The 23318-nt window shown below is 42.0% G+C and overlaps 1 protein-coding gene across 6 annotated transcripts in view; it reads left to right on the forward strand.

The window, feature by feature from the left end:
- MBOAT2 (membrane bound O-acyltransferase domain containing 2) overlaps positions 1-23318 on the forward strand; it is a 124021-nt gene that overhangs the window by 38272 nt on the left and 62431 nt on the right. For 2 of the 6 annotated variants that reach the window (XM_045884051.3, XM_054509589.2), the window contains exons 2-3: positions 9485-9630; positions 15973-16050. The exons of 1 other annotated variant lie outside the window; for it this stretch is intronic. In XM_045884051.3, the coding sequence (XP_045740007.1) occupies positions 9485-9630; positions 15973-16050 (224 nt within the window). Of the gene's footprint in view, positions 1-4302; positions 4325-9484; positions 9631-15972; positions 16051-23318 lie in introns of those variants that run through there. 3 more of the 6 variants (XM_054509588.2, XM_045884055.3, XM_064571850.1) reach the window with 3 other exon arrangements.

The raw sequence follows: 23318 nt of genomic DNA on the forward strand, positions 1-23318 counted from the left end.
TGTTGCTTGTTTTTTTGGAGTTTTTTATTAATATATGTTTTTATGTTGTTTGTATTCCTCTGAATGAATTCAAGAGATGTGTGGTTTCTTTCGTACAGCATTGTGTGTTGAATTTAATCCATATGTTGTGAAAAAAATCTGTAATTCTTTCATTTTCATTGTTCTGTGTAATTTCCTATTGTAAAAATATACCACAATTTAGCTATTTTACTGTTTGTTTTTGAGAGAGACAGAGGTGAGGGGAAGCGGAGGAATAGAGGGGAAAGGAGAGAAAATAATCTTAAGCAGTCTCCACGCCCAGCACCAGCAAGGAGCCTGACTTGAGGCTGGATCTCACGACCCTGAGATCATGACCTGAGCTGAAATCAAGAGTTGGATGCTCAACAGACTGAGGCACCCAGGTGCCCCTAACCATTTTACTGTTAATGGGCATTGGGTTTTTTCTAGCATTTGGCTATTGTGAATCACACTGTTTTGAATATTCTTGTACATGTCTCGTGGTTCCCATATTATACCTCTAAGTAGTGAAGTGGCTGAGTCATAAGGTATGAATAGTTTCAGTCCTGTAAGAGAATGCAATTGTTTCCCAAAGTAGTTGTGTTAGCCTTGTATGAGGTCCCATTGTCCACACTGTAGTCTATGCTTGGTGTTGTCAGACTTAAAATTTTGGCAAAACTGGTGGGTATTTAATGGTATTTTTATATATTTATATTATTTCCTAAAGATTTAAAAAGTGTTATGCCTTGCCTTTGTCACCCATCATATCTACTTGGATTTGAGGTTGGTTGATGAGGACATGTTTCCCAAACATAGCTACACACAGGTTTTGCCTGGGGAATTAAAAAAAAATTCAGGTCCTGGTTTAGGCTTGGGGAATAAAACCTTTGGGGCAAGTATCCATTTCAAACTAGCTGTCTGGGTGATGCTTACACAGCTGGATTTACACAGGTAGATTTGAGCACAGTGCCGATGATGTTAAAGGTTGTTCTGTCTGTGGGGCCTTGAGAACCCTTTTTTCCTTGGTTATAGGCTGCGTGCCTCACTTCCCACCCCAGCAGTGTGGGGTCTCCCAAAGCCTGGCTGTTTACCTTGCAAGACACTGGCTGAGAATGTAAATGTACTATCTAAAAGCCAGTAATACTATAGAAAAGTAACATTAAAACAGATTTTGTATTCCCTTGATAAGAGATATGGAGGTAGGAATTGATATTTTGGGCCACTTTTGTTAATATGTTGAGGATTGTACTCCTCTTGAGCTGCCTCAAGGTTTAGGTTTTTTTACTCTAAACTTTTTTTTAAATTCTATTTTTACTCTAAAATAAGTCAATTGTTGGTTTATAGAATGCTTAGTTCTGATGTAGTGGTAATTGACAAAATGTTCTTGGGCACGTGTAGCAGTTTACACATTTTTTCATTGGAGGGGGAACATTTTTAAGCTTTAAAAATAAAGTATATTAGAAACAACAAATGTTGGTGAGGATGCGGAGAAAGGGGAACCCTCCTCCACTGTTGGTGGGAATGCAAGCTGGTGCAGCCACTCTGGAGAACAGTCTGGAGGTTCCTCAGAAAGTTAAAAATAGAGCTGCCCTCTGACCCAGCAATTGCACTACTAGGTGTTTACCCAAAGGATACAAAAATACTAATTTGAAAAGATCACACACTCCTATGTTTATTGCAGCATTATTTATAATAGCCAAACCTATGGAAGCAGCCCAAGTAGCCATCGACTGATGAATGGATAAAGAAAATGTGGTACGTATATACAACAGAATATTACTCAACCATAACAGAGAATGAAATCTTGCCATTTCAACAACATGGATGGATCTAGAGGGTATAATGCTAAGTGAAATAAGTCCGTCGGAGAAAGACAAATACCATATGATTTCACTCATATGTGGAATTGAAGAAACAAAACAAATGAACAAAGAAAAAGACAAACCAAAAAACAGACTCTTGACTATAGAGAACAAACTGAGAGTTACTAGAAGGGAGGTGGAGGGGGATGGGTGAAAGAGATGATGGGGATTAGGAGTGCATTTATCATGATGAGCCGAGCAATGTCACTATATTGTACACCGGAAACTAATATGACACTGTATGTTAACTATGCTGGAATTTAAATTAAAAAAGTGTATCAGATTTGCCTGTGGCTGTCCAATAAAAATACAATGTGATCCACAAATGTTAACCATATATATAATTTTAAGTTTTCTAGTAGACACATTAAAAAAGTAAAAAGGAACAGGTGAAATTAATGCTCATAAAATATTTTATTTAACTTTGTGTGTTCAAAATATTTCAGTATGTAATCAATATAAAAATTATTAATGAGGTAATTTTACATTCTTTTTCGTACTAGGTCATTGAAGTCTGGTGTGTATTTGATATCTCGATTTTGAGTAACCACATGAAAGAGCTCATAGTCACGTGTGGCTGGTGAGCTCCTATTTCATAGCACAGATCTGTTCAGAAAATTGCACAATGATGGGCGCCTGGGTGGCTCAGTTGGTTAAGCGACTGCCTTCGGCTCAGGTCATGATCCTGGAGTCCCTGGATCGAGTCCCGCATCGGGCTCCCTGCTTGGCGGGGAGTCTGCTTCTCCCTCTCCCGCTCCCCCCTCTTGTGCTCTCTCTCTCACTCTCTCTCTCAAATAAATAAATAAAAAAAATCTTTAAAAAAAAAAAAAAGAAAATTGCACAATGATGAGTGTATAACTTGATATGCATTTTGAACACTTCCGAAATCCCCTCCTCGTGTTCCAGGAGAGGGAGGAAATTTGAAGCGTAACATTTTCTTAGCTACACGTTAGTTAAAGTGTAGGCACCCTTGGTAAAAATGAGAAAATGGTCGGATCAGGTTCAACTTTGGAACTAAAAGAAAAAGCCTAAGACAGAGTCACAAGGTCTGGATCCCAAATCTTCCATGCTTGCTGTTTCCTTTAAAGTAGAGATAACATTTAGGTCACATGAATATTGTGAGGATAAAATTACACAGGTGGAAAAGGTTTGAAAATACTTATGAGAGTACTACAACTTTAGGCTAGTAGTTATTCCTTTTGTGGGGGAAATGGGAGGGGTTTGCATAGGGGGTTTCACTACATCCAGCATTGGAAATATTTTTAGTCTGCTTCTTCTCCATGACCTCCTTCTCCGGAGTGACCAGTCTGATAGTTTGATGCCTGGTTCTGTGCATGTGCACAGGGAAGCAGGGCAGCGTGTAGTGAGCAGCATAGAGCTGCGTCCCCAGGGTGGTCCCGAGGGTTACCTGAAGTTGGCCTGCCAAGCACACGGCCTGTGCCTAGAGCTCACCTGCTGTTTGTTGAGCACTGACAAGTAGGGACGTGTGGCATTCATGAAGAGATTATGTGGAGACAGTGCTAATGTCTAGCACATTGTGGGTGCATAGCAGGTTCGTCATTAGTACAGAAAATATATATATAATGAAGGAATGTATACGTAGTTTGGGTTTTTCTTCTGTTCTGCAGCTTGTGCTTTTCACTTACTAGACTACCTTGGTGATCTTTCACGTCAAAACATACAGATGTATGCATTCTTTTAACCACATTTTACTTTTTAAAAAATTTTTAAAAGATTTTATTTATTTGAGAGAGGGAGAGAAAGTGACTGAGAGAATGAATGGGAGGAGGGGCAGAAGGAGAAGTGTGGGACTCGATTCCAGGACCCCGGGGATCATGACCTGAGCTGAAGGCAGATGCAAAACTGACTGAGCCACCCAGGCGCCCCTTCCTATTTTTTAATTATGTTTTTTCCTATTGACTTTTAGTTGTTTCTACATTTTGAATATTAAAACCCTTTGTCATGTATCTCATGTACACATTTTTTCCTTCCAGACTTACTTATAACATTATTTTAGTGTTCTTTTGTTGTGTAGAAGTCTTCAACTTTTGTGTAGCAAAATCTGTTTATTATGTAAAATTAATATTATTTATTATGTTATTTATATTACTCAATAAGCTTATGTAATCTCTTACATTCTTGTCTTGGACATACATAATTTTAGTTATCTTAGCAAGTCAGAATAAGCTAGATTATGCGGGGGTGAAAAACTATCTCTAAATCTCACAGGCTTAGAACAACAAAGGTCTGTCTTGCTACTTGTCTAATTACAAGTTGGCAGGGGGGCTTTGCTCGTCGTTTCTGGAACATTGCAGATGGGAAGACAACTCTGAAGTCTGAAGGTTCTGGTTCTGCTGATTAAGGGGTGACGCACATCACTCTGCTCACAGCTCACTGGCCGAGGCTCGTCATGGCGGGGAGTCAGGAAATTCATTCTTCCTCTGCCCAGGAGAGGAGAAGCAGCGGTAGGTGAATAGCATGAATGACCACCACAGCTGAGTACGGACCGTTAATTTATCTGGAATTTGTTTTTAAGTGTAGGAGGCAATACATTGATTTCTTGGTTTCTTCATCTCTAAAACAGAGAGTAGAGCACAACTTAAGACGGTTTGTGTGGGGATTAAGTTGATAATTGTAAAGGGCTTAGAATGGTTGTGTTAGTTTGGGTCCTCGAGGAGCAGTTCGATGCAATCGACCTGGGGAAGTACTTGGGACAGAAAGCCGGAAGGGCCTGGAAGAAGGTGGTAGAGCCAGCCGCCTGCAGGTCTGAGTCCTGTGGATGGGGTCCGCAAAGCCAGTCTCCAGTGTCCTAGAAACGGGCCTATCTTCTTTTCCTGCCACACCCACTCATGGGGAGCAGCCCATGGAAGTGGGACCTGAGCACGCCCTGGCCATGGATTTCAAGGGCACTGCGAGCAACCGTTGGTCAGGTGGAGACCTGAGAGGGGCCTACTCACCCCTGGCCCACAGTAAAAATGCAGGCTGGTGTTAGCAGCAGAGCTGATGAAATGGGGTGTGATTTTAGTCTTTCTAGAAGAAGAGTCCTTTACCCTATTCACATTAATTAATTAATCTTTGAAATAGCTTTTAAACTACCTAAATACTTTTCCTCCCCAGTTTTACTGAGATGTAAGTGATATATGTGATTGTATGAGTTTAAGGGGTACAACATAATGATTTGGTATGTGAGCATATTGTAAAATGATCACCACAGTAAGGTAGTTCCCATCCAGCACCTCCCATAGTTACAGATCGCTCTGTGGATTCTGAGTTGCGGTGTGTCCTTTGGAAAAGGTGAATTCAGGAGCCTCCTAGGTCACTATCTTGGATCCTTCTCTCCCTAAATGCACTTACAGATTTATTTTGGATATTAAGTATTTCAGTATTTCTTTGAATGTCCTTAAAAAATAATTAATCTTGTTGCTGTTACATTGGAGTGTCATAAATTACTGAGTAGTAGGCTTTTAACCTGAGTGCCTAGACACTGACTTAATTGTGAGATCAAGCCACGTCATTTGGTGTTGAAGAAAATACTTCTCTCACCAGCTCATGCAAAACATGCTCCTTAAAGAACATCCTCTGATGTGTCTACAACTGTTGCTTTTATAAGGACTTTTCTGTGCAGCTTTTTTTACTGTTACCAGTAATTCTTAAATTAGCTAAGGTTTTCCAGTTTTACTTCTTTCTTCCTTCCTGTACCCTGCCTGCCCTCCCCCTCCCCTACTCCCAAATTACTGGGGGCAGTTTCTTTGAAGGCACATCAGGTCATGTGTATATATTTTCAACAAAACAGCTTTGAAAAAAGAACATTAAGTCATTTTAGTCTAAATTTCTTTCCATCTAAAAGAAAGCTTGTAGAAAGGGTTGACCTGTAACAAGTCAAAACAAATGTACATGAACTCCACATAGGATCTTTGTTATTGTGTTTATTAGCAATGGGATGTGACCGGTTGTTGATGTTCTGTTAAATAGGGTGGCATTGTTTTGCAGATAGCATCCTTTCTAAAAGTCTTGTCTGTAGCAATCAAGTTTGACCTTCAGACATTCTCTAGAAGTAGAGAGGCAGCCCTTGATCAGCCTAGAACCAGTTGGACTTAGATACCTGTTATTATAAGTGACCTGGAGTTGGCTGAGTAAAATGGGGAAATGGCACCTTGTTCTGGGGATTAAATGTGATAACCAGTGCCAAGTACCCAGGACATGATGTATCTCCAGATAGCGTAGGTGTGTTCCTTCTTTCTTGCTCTCTCCCTCTCTGGTAATCTTTGGCCTCCCCAGCCCTACCCCACCCATGAAAGAATGACTGAGATAGGGTTTCAGTTTGGCAAAGTTTTACCTTTAAGACCTTTCAGAACAGTTATTTGAACATTTGGGTGTGTATGTCTTCTATGTAAGGTAGTAGTGTGGACTTCTGCATCTGGGTGTCCTATAGCTTCTTTTCTGGATACGAATTCTGCTACTCCCTCCTCCTAGAGTTCCTGCCGTTGTCTGACCATCCAGTTCCTTATCCTCCCAGCCCAGACACAAGGCTCAAACGCTGGCTCTGCCTGGGGATGCCTCCCCAGGTCTGGGGGTTGGAGTGCTCCTCCTCTGGCTTCTCCTGGGGTCTGAGCCTTAGCGCTTAAATTGTACTCTGGTTCTGTGTCTGTGACTCACTCTTGGGGTTTTTTTGGAGCAGGACCACATTTTGTGCATCTTTGTATCTCCTGCACAGTTGTCCTGGCCATTAGTGGATAAATTATTAGTGGATAATTTATGAATTATTCTTAAGCTATTTATTTAGACAGGTCACCTAAACATTAAGACGGAGTTTCCTTATCTGCTCTGGATATTCCCTCCACATTGTCCTTTTTCACCATGCTATCATTTATTAACGACCTGTTGCCCTTCACATTCGCTCATCCCTTCATCTAGTGACCAGACCTGACAGTCCTCTGGCCTGAGCATCCTTTGAATTGGTTCTCTCCTCTCTGTCCCTGCAACTGCAGGCTCCTTTCTCAGGGAGGCTGATATAGCAGCCTCCTGTCCTTGTTCTGTTCCTGCCTTTGCAGAAGCAGAGGGTGGACCACATCACTTTTTTATTTTAAAAATTTCCAGTGGTTTTTCAGTTCTTACGGGCTCAGCTGTAAACTCCTCAGCATGACACACAGAGCCCTCACTTTCCAAATCCACCTCCCGTTCTGGCCACCCCCACCTTCCAGGAGTCCACATTGTGCTCCTTCACATTTTCATTTCTCAGTGGTTCCTTCACATTGTTTGTTTTTGTCATTTGTTTGTTTAAAATGCCCTTTCCCGGGGTGCCTGGGTGGCTCAGTCAGTTAAGCGTCTGCCTTCGGCTCAGGTCATGATCCCAGAGTCCTGGGATCGAGCCCCGCGTCGGGCTCCCTGCTTGGTGGAGAGTCTGCTTCTCCCTCTCCCTCTGCCTGCCTCTCTGCCTACTTGTGTTCTCTCTCTGTCTCTCTGTCAAATAAATAAAATCTTTAAAAAAATAAAAAATAAAATGCCCTTTCCCTAATTTTCCAACACTATTGCTCCTATACCTCGAGGATTATCAGGACATATGGGGTGTTTTTTCTTTTTTGTTTTTTATATCAACCTTTGGGTTTACCCCCAAAGATTTTGATTCAGTGTCTGGAGTAAGACCTGATCTCATTTTCTTTATCTGTAAGATGACAGTGTTGAAATGGGTATTTACAAAGATACAATATTTTGTATGTCAGTGGCCCAAGAATGCTTCTATGATAATTATCACACTTTGTTTTATATTATACACTAATGAAAAGAAAAAGGGAGGAGGGAGACAAGGAGGGAGACAAGGAGAAACTCCTCAGATGGTTGTGGATATCAGCTATGATTGGGAATCCTGTCACCTGCCTTGAGACATTCATCCTCTATGTGCTTTCCTATGGTGCGGTGTTCTTAAAAACACTTTCTCATAGAACCTTTAAAAAGACGTTTAATAGTTGAGTTGAAGTTCTTTGTGTACCTATTTTCTTTTCTCATTAGATTCTAAAGTTATCCAGGGCTAGGTCTGGGACTTGTGCATTTTCTGGTTTCCTAACGCTTTGCCCATCATAGAGGCCCTATACATTTTTGAAGAACTCAAGGGTGTTTGAAATGAAGTTTTTAAACTGGATGAAGCTTTGCAGATGTAAGTAGTATTTGTATCGAAAATATTTATTTTTCTGATGTATTTACTTTCAGTTTAAGAAAATATTGTTAGGACCCTTTAGGAGGGAAAAGTGCTTAAAACCTGTTGGAATGACAATTTGCTTGTATTGAGTCTGACTGTTTCAAAGAACAATGGTCCCTTAGACAAAGTACAACAATGTTCAACTGTTTTTCTCCTTGTAATGCGAGAAAAAGCACATAACTGTGTGTGTCTTTAGGCAGAAGTGTCTCTATGGATCTATGGCAGCATCTACATGTAGATAGTGTGATTTGTTCATAATTGAGGTGCCTGAAACTGATTTTGTTGTTTTGTGTTTTTTGCAAGCTCCTCATGTCAAATGGATTTTTTTCTTCTATTTAGATTTTAAGACCTATTTTCCTTAATAGTCTATGAGAAAAGATTTCATAAGAAAGAAATGGAGATTTTTCTTGTGTCTTTAAGTACCAAAGAGAGGGCGCCTGGGTGGCTCAGTTGGTTAAGCGACTGCCTTCGGCTCAGGTCATGATCCTGGAGTCCCGGGATCGAGTCCCGCATCGGGCTCCCTGCTCGGCGGGGGGTCTGCTTCTCCCTCTGACCCTCCCCCCTCTCATGCTCTCTATCTCATTCTCTCTCTCAAATAAATAAAAATAAGTACCAAAGAGATTCTTCTTCTTAGCCTTGTATGCCTCGTTTTGCCAGGGCGGAAGTAGTAGGGGAGAGAAGAGCAGCCACACTGATGTCAGCCCGCGCCTCATTCCCACAGTTAAGAGCAGGGTCTCTGCGGGTCATGAAGAAGATTAAAAACGGACATGGTGGACTTGAGAGTAAATGTGATTCCTCATTGCTTTCTGAAGGCTCCTTCCGCCCTTGTCATTCATCCACTCGCCGCCTGCACCAGTCCTTGAGATCCCCCAGAGCTGAGGCGGCCGGTCCCCGCCGTGCCTAAGTGGTGGTTCTAGACCCGCTGTTGCTGTTTGACGCCCTCCGCCGGGAGTGGCCGCGAGCTCCACGTGGAGGAGGATGCATTCCACCAGACCCTCGGGGATGCTGGCAGATCTTGGCCCAGGGGACTTTTGGAGAAACTCAGAGCCGTTCTTTTCTAATAGTCAGAGGGATGCCTGCGTCATTAAGACACATTTTTGTCGTTCCCTAAACCACAGGGTCCCCGTGCCGTTCCTGTGTCTGCATCCCCGTGTCCTTCAGGTTCTGCCAGGTGCCCCTCCAGGCCTTTCCACGCTGGGTGCCACTTGGCCCTGTGGTACAGGGAGGGTGCACCCGCCCGTCTCTTCGAACTCGGAGCTGTCACCCCTGCCAAGGCCCCGATTTTTGCTTTTGTTTTTGTTTCTCTTGTAAACTTGGAAGGTCTTAATTTTATATACCTTTGGTGTGTTTGTCCGGAGAACTTAAATGTGTGACATCAAATGAAAGAGTCAAGTCTGTGTTGCTAATACGAAATTTTAATTTTTCTTTACAGGTCAACTTTGTAGTGTGCCAACTCTTTGCCTTGCTAGCAGCCGTTTGGTTTCGAACTTATCTACGTTCAAGCAAAACTAGCTCTTTTATAAGACATGTCGTTGCCACCCTTTTGGGCCTTTATCTTGCACTTTTTTGCTTTGGATGGTAAGTAATTATTTTAATTATATTTAAATGAAGACTTTGGACATCTTTGTGACTGAATGTGTACAAAGATACATTATGTGGGTTTTGTTCTTATCTGTTACGTATAAAGTTTTATGTTTTTGTTTTTAATAGAAAAAATCAAGTGTGGAGGATGGGCTCTGTCTCTTCAGTTTGGGCTCAGAGGGCAATTTACTATTTATAATATATGAAATAAGACAGATGAAGAAGAAAGACATACAAACATTTCCTTTAGGCCTGAGTAGTTCTCTTCACCTATTTTGCACATCTTTTATGCCAAGACAAATAAACCACTTAAAGTAGTATTTTCTTACTGTGCGTTTGGGTGCAGCCCAGTGATAGAACTCTATTACCATTTTTTAGATGCTGCCATTAGTAAAAAGAGGTTTTTTTGTTTTTGGTGGGGAAGAATTCTTTATGATAGAAAGCCTTCATTTATGACCCTTCAGGTGTGTGGGTTCCCTTCAGTTAGCTCCCTTCTTAATTACAGGGCTTCCCGGCGAGCTCTAAATACAGAAATACCCTCCTTCCTGTTTGTTACAGGTGACTGGTTGGGTGACAGAAGCAAATCAGGAGAAGAGCACACAGTCTTGGCGAAGCAGCAGAGACTCAGTGGAAGGGCTTCTTTGTGATTTCTTCTGAATTTTCCTTTTTATTTATTTTTTATTTTTAAAGATTTTATTTATTTGAGAGAGAGAATGAGAGAGAGGGAGCACATGAGAGGGGGGAGGGTCAGAGGGAGAAGCAGACTCCCTGCTGAGCAGGGAGCCCGATGCGGGACTTGATCCCGGGACTCCAGGATCATGACCTGAGCCGAAGGCAGTCGCTTAACCAACTGAGCCACCCAGGCGCCCTGAATTTTCCTTTTTAAGTGAGAGCTCATGCTGTTTGCTCATTTGCTGTACTATTAACCCGCTCACAGATAAGGCTTTGTAGGTTTGCTCTTCTGTAGACTCTTGTTTGAGATGAAAATTCCCTGAGAGGGGAGGATGCACTTGCTGGATCTGTGCTTTAGTAGTTCCTCTTGTGGGGTGTAGGATCTGCAGGACTTTGATATCGCCTCTGTGTTTGTGCGAGCATGTTTTTGATTCTTGTGAGGGTTGGGATATACTGGCGTTTCTTAATCTAATTTTTGGCTCTGGCAATTGCAGATGTTTCTTAGAAACCAATGAAAAAAATCAATCAGGGATCATTTATTCAGCCTCTACCATATTGCCACGTGGCCAGTCCTCTGATAGGCGCGGCCAGTTGTAGGTATCTCGTCCTGAGACTTAGAGCTGTTCTCTTAATTCCCACATGCCGTCTTTTCTGCTTCCTTCTGATGACAGCAGATTTGTAGCATCAAAGTTTTCCTAGTTTTCCCAGGTGATTCTATTTAAATTTCTCATAAATCATACCAGGGGGTAGTGTGTGTGTGATTTTTGTGTGTGTGTACATATATATATACTATTTTTATTATGAAACTTTTCAAATGGAGATGTACAGAGATAATGAACCTTTATATGCCCATTACCCAGCTTCAACAGTTTTAAAAATTCCACCATTCTTATTTATTCACCATTCTTATTTATTCCCCAACTTATTTTTTTTCTGAATTAAAATTATATCCCAGTCTACATATTTCACCCCTAAATGCTCCAGTATTTAGGGGATACATTTTATTTTTTACTTATTTACTTATTTATTTTGAAGATTTTTTAAATTTATTCATTTGAGAGAGTGAGAGCATGAGAGAGCACAAGCAGGGGGGAGGAGCAGAGGCAGAGGGAGAAGCATACTTCCCGCTGAGCAAGTAGCCCGACACAGGACTTGATCCCAGGACCCTGGGATCATGACTGAGCTGAAGGCAGACACTTAACCGACTGAGCCACCCAGGTGCTCTATTTTTTATTTTTTCAAATTTTATTTATTTATTTATCTGACTGAGAGAGACACAGAGAGGGAACACAAGCAGGGGGAGTGGGAGAGGGAGAAGCAGGCTTCCCACAGAGCAGGGAGCCCGATGTGGGGCTAGATCCTAGGACCCTGGGATCATGACCTGAGCTGAAGGCAGATGCTTAATGAGCGAGCCACCCAGGCACCCCTTTAATATATATATATATATATTTTTTTTTTTTTTTAAAGATTTTATTTATTTATTTGAGACAGAGAGAATGAGAGAGAGAGAGCACATGAGAGGGGGGAGGGTCAGAGGCAGAAGCAGGCTCCCTGCCGAGCAGGGAGCCCGATGCGGGACTCGATCCAGGGACTCCAGGGTCATGACCTGAGCCGAAGGCAGTCGCTTAACCAACTGAGCCACCCAGGTGCCCCCCCTTTAATATATTTTTAAAGACTTATTTATTGGAGAGAGCATGCGTGTGCATGTGACCAGGGGAAGGGGCAGAGGGAGAGGGAGAGAGAATCCTTAGGCAATCTCCCTGCTGAGCGGGAAGCCCAAGATGGGGCTTGATCCCAGGACCCTAAGTTCATGACCTGAGCCAAAATCAAGAGTTGGATGTTTAACTGAGTAAACCACCCAGGTGCCCCTGGGGGACACTTTTTTTTTTTTTAAAGATTTTATTTATTTATTTGAGAGAAAGAGAATGAGAGCGAGCGAGTACATGAGACAGGGGAGGGTCAGAGGGAGAAGCAGACTCCCTGCCGAGCAGTCCCTTAACCAACTGAGCCACCCAGGCGCCCTGGGGGACACATTTTAAAGAGGGGTTGAGGAAGGCTTATAGTTCAGATTGGCCAAGTCCAGGGACACCATTCATGTTGTGGTCAGTGTAAACAGAGTAGAAAATTGAAATGTAAGTAGTATCTTTTGGAATCGGACAACACAGAGCACTGTGAAGGTGAACATGCTCTCTTTCCTTAGGACTCTGTACTGAGGAGGTGTTTTCTTGCTGAGAAGCCTTTTCAGATGCTTTATACACAGTGCCATGAGGAACCTGACCTTACGTAATCCTTAGTATTTCAAATCATATGTGAGAACCAGGATTTTTAAAAATAGAGTTCTCTGATCTTTTTTTTTTTTTTTTCCTTGAAGAAGAAACGTTTTCTATTCCTTTCTTTGGGAAGAGAAATGTTTTTTTACTTCTCTGTACCAGGTCTAAATAACTCTTCGCTAATTAGAATGAGTAGGGGAAGTAGAGTGGCCTTTCAATTTGCAGTTTAGCACTTTGGTTTTTTAAGGCTCAAAGGCAGTCATGTCTGCTATTGATTTTGACAACTTCCCTTTCGGAAGACATATGTTCCTTCTCTGTAAATAGAATTGATCATTTTACCTACTTCTATTTGGTCTCGGCCTTTTTTTTTTTTTTTAACCATCATCTGCAAGTTTGTTTTAACTGAGAATTTGCTTATACTTTTTTTTTTAAATGTTTTATTTATTTATTCATGAGAGTCGGAGAGAGAGAGAGGCAGAGGCAGAGGGAGAAGCAGGCTCCCCGCCTAGCAGGGAGCCTGATGCGGGACTCGATCCCAGGACCCTAGGATCATGACCTGAGCCGAAGGCAGACGCTCAACCATCTGAGCCACCCAGGCGCCCCAAAATTTGCTTATACTTTTAATTATTTATTTAACTATCTTCGATAACAGTAAAACAGTATTTATTTAACTATCTTTTGATAAAAGTAAAACTATCTTTGATAACAGCTCTATGCTAGTGGAATAGAGCTTGGACTCTGGAGTCAGCCTGGATTCTGCTCGGGGCTTCTTGGGCAGGTAGCTCTGTTACTCTGGACATGGACTTCCAACACTTTTGGCTCTACCTTCTCATCTGTGAAAGGGAGTCAGTGATCATGGGGAGAGCTGAAAGGTGTCGTACTACAGAGAAGAGCTTAGCACCATAGCCAGCTCACTACGAACCTGGAAAGTCACCCAGGGTCAAGACCATTTTCATTATTATCATCTGTCATTACCAAAGTCCAGGTGGCAGTCCAGATTGGAAATTTTCTGTGTATCCAATCTCTTTTTTAGTGTTTGTCACACAGTATTAACGTACTCTGTTATTTGTGTGTCTCTGCCTCTACACTGCAAGCTCTCTGCGGACCGAGACTGTGTCCCGCTGACTCTTTATTCCTAGTGCCCAGGATGGTGCTTGCCAGAAAACCCACACTCCGCACAGATCCGTTCAACAAGCGGGGAGGTGTTTCTCCACCTTTTTAAACTTGCGTTCTTTTTTGCTAAACATACAATTTATACCTGTGTTTAGTGTGATTTGAAATTCAAAATAAGATGTGTTATCTAAGAAAACCCCGAAGTTTTGAGATAAAGGATCACTTTCTTCTCAAAGTCCTCGGGTGGCTTGAGAGGCGTGATGCGCAGTCTGTGGGTCCCGCCCCACTCTGCCCCTTGAAGAGTCAGCCAGTGGGTGAGTTTCCTTTGGGTGAGTTTCCCGAAGGAAACCACTTGAGTTTTAATGTCAGTTAGGGCACTAACCACGTATGTGATTTTAGGACTTAGTTTCCTCAACTCTAAAATGATGAGGGTTGGATTAAAGACCTTTAGGATACCTCCTATCTTGAATTTCTACTTTACTAATCATACTTCATAGTTGAGTGCTTACTGTGCCAGATACCCCAGTCAACACCCCGCATGGATTCTCTCTTAAGCCTGAAAAATACTACATGGCTCCTCTGTATTTATTCTGCTCCTTTTCCTAATGAGAGCAAGTGGAGTGGCTGCATGTGGGGGGATTATGAAGAAAGTCACCAGGTGCCATAAATGAGGGGAGAAGCACCTCGAGGCTTGTCATGGAGGTCAGTGACGCAGAGGTGAACGCAGATCTGCCTCATATGGACAGACTTGTACGGTCACAGTGACAAAGGCTGGTACAACAGGAGGCTGGCAATGTGCGATGTCGCACCCCGCAAGATTGCCAAGCACATCATCTGAACGGTGGTGCCAAGGGAGTCTAGAAGGAACCGTGACACAGTTTGAGAAAAAAACTTGTAGCTTCTAGAGTTGTTGTGGTTCCAAGGAAATCTACTCATACAAGAGGAGAAAAGTATTTCCCCAAGAATCCTCAAAAAAAATATTTTTTAAGACCAGTATCTTTAATGAGTTCTACTCTCAATTAATAAAGCCCTTAAAAGTATGTAGTAATCCTCTTCATCATTTCCCCATTAAATCTGTTAGTGAATTAATGCTGGCAACCAATAGGAGGTGGATAATTAATTAGAAAAGTGTGTTTTAATCATGTCTTTAAAGCTTCCTTCTGTTTTAGTTTATACTCATATATGTTTTTCTGCTTTCTCATGACTTTCTAGTTACAGTAGTTTTCCAGGCCGACATTGTTTTCCTTTGTGTGTTATGTGTGTGTTAGACAGGGAGAGAGAGAGATGGACTGACATCCTCTGTTCAATGGGTTAAATAAGTTTCTTCTGTGGGCCTGCCTTGGAACCTCCTTCTTATTTATAATATTTCTATGGAAAAATGTATTCAAAAGGTTAAGTAACTTTCCCACATTGGAGATGCCCGTTATTCTATAATGACTAGCTTACAAAGTAATTTTAATCACAGGTTAAGATCCTTATTTATATTTTAAATTGTGTACAATGGTTTGAAAATTTTTTCGTAAATTATTCATGCCATCAAAGGGGAAAGGAAATTGTGAGTTCATGTCTGTGTGCCCATGTATGCATAATCTTAGGGATAGTTTGGATTGAGTTTAAAACCAGAAATCCTAATCATGTTTGCCTGAATTTTGTGATATGAATGGATAAATTAGTTCTCTCATTTAATGGTGGATTGCCTCATTGGAACATTAGAAAATTCTGTGTCACCTCAGCCAGAATGTTTTATAGATGGATGACTGCAAATGAAGAATTAGAAGATCATTTGATTTGAGCCATCATGCTTTCAGAATAAACAGATTTGGGTGTACCTGGTTTTCAGTCAATACTATTATTTGGTACTTTTTGTTGCTTTGTGAGAAACAGTTTTAGGTATTTGGGAAAACAAATAACTAATGTTCTCGCAGGACTATTCTGAAATCCAGATTTATTACTCCTTTTCCCCATTGTGCCTTGAGTTATGGAAAAAGCTGTAATCCTTGAGCTGCATAACCCCACAGTGCTTCCATGTAGCTAGGAGACGGGGAATGTCAGGGCACTGAGTGTGCCTTTATGAGGTTTCGTTTTATTTTTCCAGCTCTTCTGGGGCTTGTGATATGGGACCCCCTCTAAGGTGTTCACAGAATTCTAAGCTCTGGAAGTTAGATTCCTTACCTTTTATCTGGAGATGCTCTGTGTGATCCATGAGCACTCTGTAGCCTCAGTGGTCTCATCTTGATGTCTGTGAGTGGGTACCCGTTTCTAACAGTGCTCTTACTTTTTATAGGTATGCCTTACATTTTCTTGTACAAAGTGGAATTTCCTACTGTATCATGATCATAATAGGAGTGGAGAACATGCACAAGTAAGTGTTCCTCTTTATTCCCATATCAATATGGATTTCCCTATAATAGAATTAGGTCAAAATATAATTCTGTTACATTAAAAATTATTCTAAATTGTGATAATGTTCTCAAGAAGAGCTGTCATAAATTACTTAAAGCAGGCTTTCTCAGCCTCAGCACTGTTGACATCTTGGGCTGGATCATTCTTTGATGTGGGGGCTGTCCTGTGCACCGTAGGATGGTGAGTGGCGTCCCTGGCCTCCACCCACTAGGTGCGAGTAGCGCCTCCTCCCCCCGCCCCCTCTGAGCTGTGACAACCGTGAACGTTTCCAGATATAGTCAAATGTTTCTTGGGGGACAAAACAGCAGACATGTCGTGTCTGTTGTGTTTTTGGAATACAGTGCAGTATCTACGAGTTCTCATGAGGCGTCTGTTGAATGAATGAATGAGCAAATGGATGAATGATACTATGACTCCTGCATGACAGCAAGCCCTTTCCCCGTCGTCTCCTGAAGCTCTTGCTTCAGGGCCCCAGGCCCTGCCTCCTTTAGAGCCCCTGAGCTGCGTCTCAGGGCTGCCGTTATCGTAGCCCCGTGTCCTCGTCTATCTGGGGCAGAGTCCCTGACCTAGTTCTCGAACCTGCACATCTGTGCTGGGCTTTACCTCGATCTCGGTCCCCAGGGAGAGTGGAATGGGGGGGCAGAAAGGATGGGAGTGGGAGGATGGGTCTCCTGCAGAAGAGGAAGAGGAGTAGAAATGTGTTTTGGGCATCCTCCTGTAATCAGGAAGGCCTTTTCCCTGGAGAAGGCAGAACAGTGGGGCTGGGCTCTGTGCTGCTCAGATGTGCAAAACAAGCCTTTGTGGACGGGCGTGGGAACCTCAGCGCCCTTCATGTCAGCTTTTTGTTTTCTGACTTTTCTATGGGAAAACTTGTTTTGAGTTCTAAAAATTCTCAGACTTCTGGAACACAGCACAAAGGAACTGCCATTATCTAAATACAAACAGCAGAAATGTGGGATGGTTAAAACAGAAAGAGTAGAAAATCTCCTTAGCCTAAAGAAGTTAAGCTGAACTATTTGCATTATAAGTTGGCAAGTAATTTTCAACAAAACAGATGACCTCAATAAAAAATGTAAAAGGTGTAGGTATATACAGTAAAATCATACTTGTTCAACAGGCTGCCAGGCTGTGGATGGGGTTATATTGTCAGAGAGGTAGGAATTAGTTTTAAACTTACCGTTCTATCACCTTGCCTCCCCACCAGTTTGAACAAACATTTCTTGTGTGCCACAATGTTTCCAGAAACTTAAAGATAATGGAGATGTGGTCCTCACCCTCTGAAATGCACTGTTGGGTTGGAGATACTAAGACAGTCAGTCATGCAACAGATATTTGTTAGCTGATACTGGGATCCAGTGATGGGTATGAGGACGTGCTCTGTCTTACTGTCGAACTACCAGTCACACCACGATGAGTGTTAGAAAAGAAGAATATACTCAGGGCTGGGGAAGCATGAAGGAGGGAGCGTCTAGCTGGGAATGCTAATCAACTTCATGAGGACCGGCTGTATGTGTATCAGCCATTTACTATATGTCCAGTAGAATAAAACAGTTGGGAACAGAGTACGGATATTTGGTGTTAAGGAGAAATTACGCTAACGTATGTTTTTAAGAATTGAGAAATATTAACACCTACTTTCCTCAGATGTCTCCTTTGTTTTTTTTTTTAAAGATTTTTATTTAGGGCGCCTGGGTGGCTCAGTTGGTTAAGCGACTGCCTTCGGCTCAGGTCATGATCCTGGAGTCCCGGGATCGAGTCCCTCATCGGGCTCCCTGCTCTGCGGGGAGTGTGCTTCTCCCTCTGACCCTCCCCACTCTCATGTGCTCTCTCTCTCATTCTCTCTGTCTCAAATAAATAAATAAAATCTTTAAAAAAAAAAAAAGATTTTTATTTATTTGACAGAGACACAGCGAGAGAGGGAACACAAGCAGGGGGAGTGGGAGAGGGAGAGAAGCAGGCTTCCCGCCGAGCAGGGAGCCCGATGCGGAGCTCGATCGCAGGACCCTGGGACCATGACCTGAGCCGAAGGCAGACGCTTAACGACTGAGTCACCCAGGCGCCCCTCAGATGCCTCCTTTATTGATGATGAAATTAACAGCTGGCTAGGTCATGGGAGAAGATGGAATGCAAACTCTGCCTTCCACCCAGGTGGCCTTAGTGGTTGGCTGGATGAGTAGAGGTTTGGAGTCCTGGATATATGGGTTTGAATTCAGACTCTGCTGAATTTTCGTTAGCTTTGGGACCTTGGCCAAGTCACTTAACCTTTTTGGCTCTAAATTGGATTAAACCGGTGACTGTGCTAAGGAGCATGTGCCCACCCGCTTCATACTTGGGGCGTCCAGCTGTGCTTGTGCTTGCATACAGTGTTCAGCTAGACGAAGAGGTGTTCAAATTCTGCATGAGATGCGCTCAGAGGTCATTCTTAGTTACACGTATTTTGCTGTTTTTCCTCCTGATGTCATGTTAGAGCTGGGCCATCACCCTGGCCACTGTGCACCGTAACTCATCTTTTCTTCTTCCCAGGACACGAACTCCTTGGCAGGGATCTTTTACTTATTTTTTAATCCCATGGTTGAGCATATAGATGGTAGAAGCTCTCAGTAGGTGAGGTTATCTTTTCTGTTCTGAATGAGTATTTTGCGGCTTTTGCTTTTGAGTCTTTTTTTTTTCATGTTTTTGGTTTGGTATTTCCAAATCCTACATTCATTCCTGCGATAGGCCTTGAACGTCATGCTTGATGGGATAACTTGCAGTTCTGTTTGTGTTTCCGGCTCACTTCCTCCTTGTTCTTCCCGGTAGAGCCGCAGTCCTGGGTGTTGGGGTGGGGCTGGGGCAAGAAGAGGCAGCTGTAGCTGACCTGGCCTCGATGTCCATCCAGGAAGACCCCGAGGAGCAGGTAGTCCAGGGTCACGTCCACTTATTAACTGCTAGCTCTAACGAGACTCCTACAATATGGATTCCTAGACGAAAATGGCATTAGGAACTGCCCGAACTCTACTAGGAAGGAATGATGATCTCGGAAATGCCATCTGGCAGGCAGAAGCCTCAAGTCACTTGAAAATTTGTCCTCATGAAGTTAATTAGCAGCGGGTAGCGGCTCAGCGGGAACTCTGTGGGGAAAATATTAACTTCACTGAGAACAATCTCATGCTCCCACGAGAGGGAATAAAATGTGGCAGGAAGGAAACTGAACTCTTAGATTTTTTTCTCTTATGCTCTCTGTGGACCGTGTTTGAAAGCCCTGTGGTGGTTGGGGATAAAGTTACGGGCCCTTTTGGTATGGTTGTGCCAGAAGTCGAATTTCAGTTGGAAAACCGTAATTCTAAAATCGATTTTTTATGTGATCTTATTTTGATAATAGTTAATCCTTCTGTAATTATGGTGTATCAGTCGCTATGCAAAGCCCATGCATTGGCACTTAATCCTAGCAATAGCCTTTGGAGGTGGCGTGGGAGACCTACCCACAGGGAAACATGGCTTAGTAAGTGATGGATCTAGGATTGGAACTAGGTGTGTCTGCCTTTACCCAGGGCCCAGGCTTTTTACCTCTGCAGATTACTTCTCAGCATTAAGCATGATGATGATGAGAATGAGTCATTAAAAAAGAAATGCCCTAGGGGCGCCTGGGTGGCTCAGTTGGTTGAGCGACTGCCTTTGGCTCAGGTCATGATCCTGGAGTCCCTGGATCGAGTCCCGCATCGGGCTCCCTGCTTGGCGGGGGGTCTGCTTCTCCCTCTGACCCTCCCCCCTCTCATGTGCTCTCTCTCATTCTCTCTCTCTCAAATAAATAAATAAAATCTTTAAAAAAAAAAAAAAAAAAAAGAAATGCCCTAAATTGATTGAGAAAAAAGGAATGAGAGCCAACAGGGTCCCCAACAAAGGCAGAGGTTTGTATGTGTCTGTTGCTCTTCCTTAGAACAAAGATGCAGATACCTTTTTCCAAAAAAATGCAGTGTCCTTGTAGCATATTGTGCTTAGGATCTAAGGTTTTTGAATATTCTCAATTCTCATAGGGAGGAAAACCTGTTACTTGGCGATAGGATGTTTAGGTTCCGTTGGATTTCTGAAAAATCTTGAGGACATAGCATCATTCCATAAAACCCTGTACTCGGGGAAGGGCATGATTCAGTTTCCTTTATGCCATTCAGTCAATTATAGTGTCTCTTTTGGAGGTATTTGAATTCTAAATTTTATTTCTAATTGTATACTGGATCTCTCTGTTAAGGAGGGTTTGGTTATCCTTGAGCAAGTTTTTTTGTTTTTTTTTTCCCCCCTTAGGATTAAGCGAGGGTTTTTATAGGGGGATTATATTAATGTAGGGATGCTAATAAGACTGACACATCATGCCTTGGTAAATAAAGCTGTTACTTTGGGTGATGCTGTTCATCTGAATGTGTTAGAGTACAGAGAAGTTTGCAAGGATTACTTGTGTAATGAGGTTCTGCCACAGCAGGTCTGTCTAAAAATGTCAAGATTAATAACTAATACCCCAAATTAATCACTTAAAAAACGAAAGAGTTTTGGTGATATTATCCAATTAAATGATATATCCTTCTTGTTTTGAAGATAACAATTCATATATTATCAAAATTTAACTGGATAGTTGTGATAATTAAAAAGAAGAGTAGTTTTCATTGGAAAACTGTAAGGACTCATTTTCTGGTTTTAGATACTTCTGGAAACTAATTTTACTTTTACACTAAGACCTTCATCCTTGCCAGAATGTTGAAAGAAAAATTAAAAAACTCACATAACCATCTGTTAGGATGATAAGCAAAATCAGTCAGTAATATGTCATAACACATGCCACTTACATAAAATATGTGGTCGTTGTCGAAGTTTTGTGAGAATAAAAACTTCGTGATGTTTTCTTCTTCTCCTTAACTTTTGAGTAAGAAGTGAGGAAATGGTTTTGGAAAATTAGGGCTTGCTAATGGATAGAAGTACCTGTGGTGTATCCTTATAGTAACCTGTTCACATGTGTGAGTTTTGTCTTCACAATGTTAGAAGCAGTATGATTTAAGAGAGCCCTTGGACTCTGACTTTGGCATTTAAATGATGGAGGGACTTCTAGGTGCCAGTCCCTTTGTGGAGTGCTTTTTACAAATATCCCAATTAACTGTCCCAACAGGCCTGCTTAGGAGGTGTTCCTAAGGTCCCAGAGGTCAGTTCACTTGAACACAGTCACAGAACCAGTAACCGTCAGGCATGGAAGTCTGTGAAATTCATGTATGTTGTTAGATTATTTACCAGCATTCCTTTAAAGATTTGTTGTTGCGGTCTTTAGAAGATTTTCAGCTGTTTACCGGACAGCATACAAATCCTATTTATTTTTTGAAAGGGTAACAAGCACCATTGAGTCATTGTATTTTGACTGGCTTTCTCTTAGTCTTCATTAGAATGAAGTGTTGGGGTCTTTTAAAAATGCTTTAACCTTTAAATAAATACCCGAATAACAGTGATTTTAATCTCTAAAACCTCTCCCATTCTTTAAACTTGTTCAGACTTTTGTAAGTGCTGTACTTCAGGTCGATATTTACTAAAATACATAATAAATATAGATTCTAAAATGCTGTTTTAATGTCACTTGATGAGAAATAGAATTTTAAAATGCTTTTAGATAATTTGTGTAGGGAAAAAAGTACTGACCTCCTCCTACTTGTTGCTAGCTTACTAAATAATTCATATTTCGAGCAGTTATGGAAAGATAGACAGATGGTAATAGAAGACCTACCTGATGACCCAGAACACGGCCAGGCATTTTGGTGAAAGGGTATGATGGTGGGTGAGCGCGGGCATCTGTTTTTCACAGTGAAAACTGAGCTTTCATTTAATGAAGACCGGAAAGAGATGGGATTACAAGTCTTTTCCTGGCCTAGAAATTAATCTTGCGGTTATTACAGAGGATGTGCCCTTAGCATGACTTGTCTTGGGAAGAAGAGAGGATTGGGATGGGCTAGGCACAATTTGCCTTTCAGAGTTTTGGAAACTCTTGTCTGGAACTCCTATGGTTGGAACAATTTCCTTTTAAAATTACAGTGATTAGAAAGCTGTCTCTTAGATTACTATGCAAAGCTTTTTTCTTAAACATGAGAGCGCTAAAATGTTTAGAAACCAGACTTAAAGGATTGAAAAAAAAAATCCAACGGAAGAGAAGGATAAAAGTTAAGAGGTGAATAGTATAAACTCCCTGAAGGACAATAGAACATTAATCAATAATGTAGTCATGGTAATAGCTAAATTACCATTAATAGCCAACATTTATGAAATCCAAATTCTATGTCAGATACACATCAAATGCTGAAGTGAATTTCCATGTGGTCGTCACGACTGCCCAGTGCTGGAAGCCTGTTCTCTCAGCTTCACGGTTGAGAGCCGTGCACCTGCCCCAGGTCCATACAACTAGTCCTCAGCAGGCCCAGAGTTTGAAACCAAACCTGTTCAGTACCAGAGCCCATGCACCCAGCCACTAGCCTCAGCTCCTCCCCAGCCGTACCAATGTGCGGATTTTCTATGGGAAACAATCAGTGTCCCACCCCTTTTATTTCAGGGTTGTTTTCCTTCCTTGTTATTTGGTGTGCATACAAGTAATATAAATTAATCTTAGTTTGAACACTGTATTGGGAAGCTAAAACTTGTAATTCTAAATCTTGGGTAATTTTTTTTTTTTTTTTAAGATTTACTTATTTTAGAGAGAGGGAGCACGAGCGGGAGGGGCAGAGGGAGAGAGAATCTCAAGCAGATTCTGTGCGGAGCGTGGAGCCCAATGCAGGGCTTGATATTATGACCTGAGCCAAAGCCGAGTTGCATGCTTAACCGACTGTGCCACCCAGGTGCCCCTCTGGGGTTAGGTTCTTAATTTACCTGCACTTCCTTTGGTAGCTTCTGTAAGTAAATCATTCTTCTTACCCCCAATACCTAACAGAACATACTTTCATTAGCAATATGTTTTCCATACCAGGAATTCTCACCTCTTGGGCGTAAAGGGAGAGATTATATCAGAATTTAGGGGAATGAGATCACGATTCTGATACGTCGCACCCCTCCACCTCCACAAGCAATGAAACAAAAAGAGTGCCAGCAGAATGTGACATCTGATTGAATGTTTATGTCTGCTGACGTGAGGCAGATGTTCTCCCACCTCCCCTCACGGTTTTCCAGTCTGGGGGCTTACCTGCGTGTTCTGTCTTTTGTCTCTCCTGATCACCATGGTCTGCCCTCCTCTAG

This window comes from Mirounga angustirostris, unplaced genomic scaffold, assembly GCF_029215605.1.
Source record: "Mirounga angustirostris isolate CCGP_5_RB_7025 unplaced genomic scaffold, mMirAng1.0.hap1 SCAF_10, whole genome shotgun sequence".
Taxonomy (NCBI): domain Eukaryota; kingdom Metazoa; phylum Chordata; class Mammalia; order Carnivora; family Phocidae; genus Mirounga; species Mirounga angustirostris.